At 48.3% G+C, this 2,096-nt stretch overlaps 1 protein-coding gene across 1 annotated transcript; it reads left to right on the forward strand.

Annotated features, from left to right (window-relative positions):
- Nucleotides 1-1,330: 1,330 nt before the first annotated feature.
- Pmar_PMAR018906 (hypothetical protein) lies at nucleotides 1,331-1,863 on the forward strand (the record flags this gene model as incomplete). Its single annotated transcript, XM_002775031.1, has 3 exons — nucleotides 1,331-1,402; nucleotides 1,447-1,533; nucleotides 1,728-1,863. Coding segments are annotated over 3 exons (295 nt in total), but the record flags the coding sequence as incomplete, so codon positions are not given.
- Between the last annotated feature and the right edge of the window lie 233 nt (nucleotides 1,864-2,096).

Genomic DNA, 2,096 nt, shown 5'->3' on the forward strand with positions numbered 1-2,096 from the left:
TGGAGCTGCGAATACCAATTTCGCGTGTATAAGCACGCCTCATTGCGAGAGGATAGTTATACTTGTGATAGACTTGGCATCAGCTGAGAGGAGATCGATACATCCATTGAAGCCGTGATGAATCGATTAGCCAACACGAAGAGAGAGGGGGGGGTCCTGACTAAGAGGACTATCACCCCAGACTACCTTACCTGAGGGTATTGGTTCAGTGGAGTCGATTTGACTTGTCCACACTGTAGTAACATCGTCGATCATTGTCATGAAACTGTATTAACATCCCTGGACATGAAAAATATCTTTTTAGTGCTAGTCACGTGTCTCCAATCAATACTGTCGAGTGATACGAAAGATGTACCATCGTAGGTATCAGAGGCAGCCGAACTGTCTGCAAGGGCAGTAGGGGAGGAGTTGATAAACGAACCCAACCGGAGGTCCATTTGTGAGTCGACAAGGCCAGGCAAAGACAGACTGGTAAAGAAGGACCCATGATATCGTGATAAATTATCTTCTTTAAGCTACCGTTGAGCTTGTTTGCAGCCTCGGATACGTTTTTGTCCCTTAGAGCGAATGGTGATTTGTCGGACTCACGGTATGGCGTGACCGCTTCAACCCTTAGTTTATACTTCTAGCACACTTTCATTAGAAATTCCCCTACACTACTCAATGGGTCGATGCTATTTGAGCGAAATAGAGAACATAGAAGATAAAGGCATGCCTCTAAAATAATAGAGTTCGTGTTGGAAGTTTCTTTTCCCGCTCGGCAGTCATGTTTACATCAGATGAGGCGATCGACTTCTCTCGTCACGGGTGTGCCTCCTCACTGAAGTCGGGTAGGCTAAGCGTTCTTGGAGTTAGCGGAAATTTGGTATGAAGACTCGACGTAACTCAACCAGAAAACTCATTGGTCTCATGTGGCATGGTTGTATGCGGGTAATTCACAGGTGATCCGCAGTAGGGGACTCCTGGTTTGACGGCTGTACAAATTCTGAAGAATTTCGGTTCACCGGGAGATTACATTTATTGTAGAGACTCTCCTTTGTTCCTCAGGCGAGCAGTGCAAGATATAGATTCCTATGATATCTGCAGCTCATTGTTGTTAGCTATATCGCATGTCCATCAAATTTGTATTGACAAACAACATCTTTCCTGAGAGGTCGGCTTTGTGGTTTTGAGTCGTAAATTGGCGATCTTTCGTTCAATCACGTACTTACAACATTCGTACGTGGATGAGATGAATCCTGACAACACGAGCGGACTCCACCGCCGTCCTTCTGCATAGTCAGTGGCCTCACCCATCGTACGATTATTTCAGTTGGTGTATCCTCTAGAGATGCTCGCAGCCAGGGTGGCGGAGTTGGGGTTGACAGCGAAGCCCGAGTGGGTGTTGAGCGTTGGAGACGATGTGGGTTGTAGTTGTGCCCCCCCCCACTACCATCTCCATTGCAGGTCGCTGCTGGCTTTGCCTCCCTGATGGGCAGCCACATCTCTCATTGTGTCGTGCGAGGCTCTTTACCTGATCTCGGAGCTCAGCGAGTAGGTGTGTGGACTATACATGGGCAGCGTTAGGGCTTCGTTACGCTTTACGTTATAGTGCGCGTAACGTTAGTAGTTTACGATTAAGGGAAGGGCTCAAAGCGTAACCGTCAGAGTGAGCCGTAACGCTCCGTACCGTAACTCTGCCCATTTATAGTATCGACTGCTGGGACGGTGTCACGTCCCATTGACAGGTCCTCCCTGGAAAACACTTCCTCATGATCGAGGACTTTGTGGACGTATCTAAACCGGTGAAATTCCATCAGCTCGCGACCAGCGTTTCGGACCCGTTCGGTGATGACACTGATGATGCATTGATTGGACAGGCCAGTGACAGTTAGGGCAGACGTATAGGGGCTCTCTGTATGCGAAGTTCTCCCCGCAGGCACAGGAGGGTCTAAGAATCGTGTCTTGAAGATGGTATTGACCGATGGTTGCCGTAGTGTTACGGCTATAGAGGTGATCCCTATTGTGGACATACCACAGCAACTGAGCAGACTGCCTGGTGCAAGCTATTGATATCAGTAGGGTCGATGAAGCTTGTACATGCATGATTCGTGCCT

Source organism: Perkinsus marinus (assembly GCF_000006405.1).
Source record: "Perkinsus marinus ATCC 50983 genomic scaffold scf_1104296956918, whole genome shotgun sequence".
Lineage (NCBI taxonomy): Eukaryota > Perkinsozoa > Perkinsida > Perkinsidae > Perkinsus > Perkinsus marinus.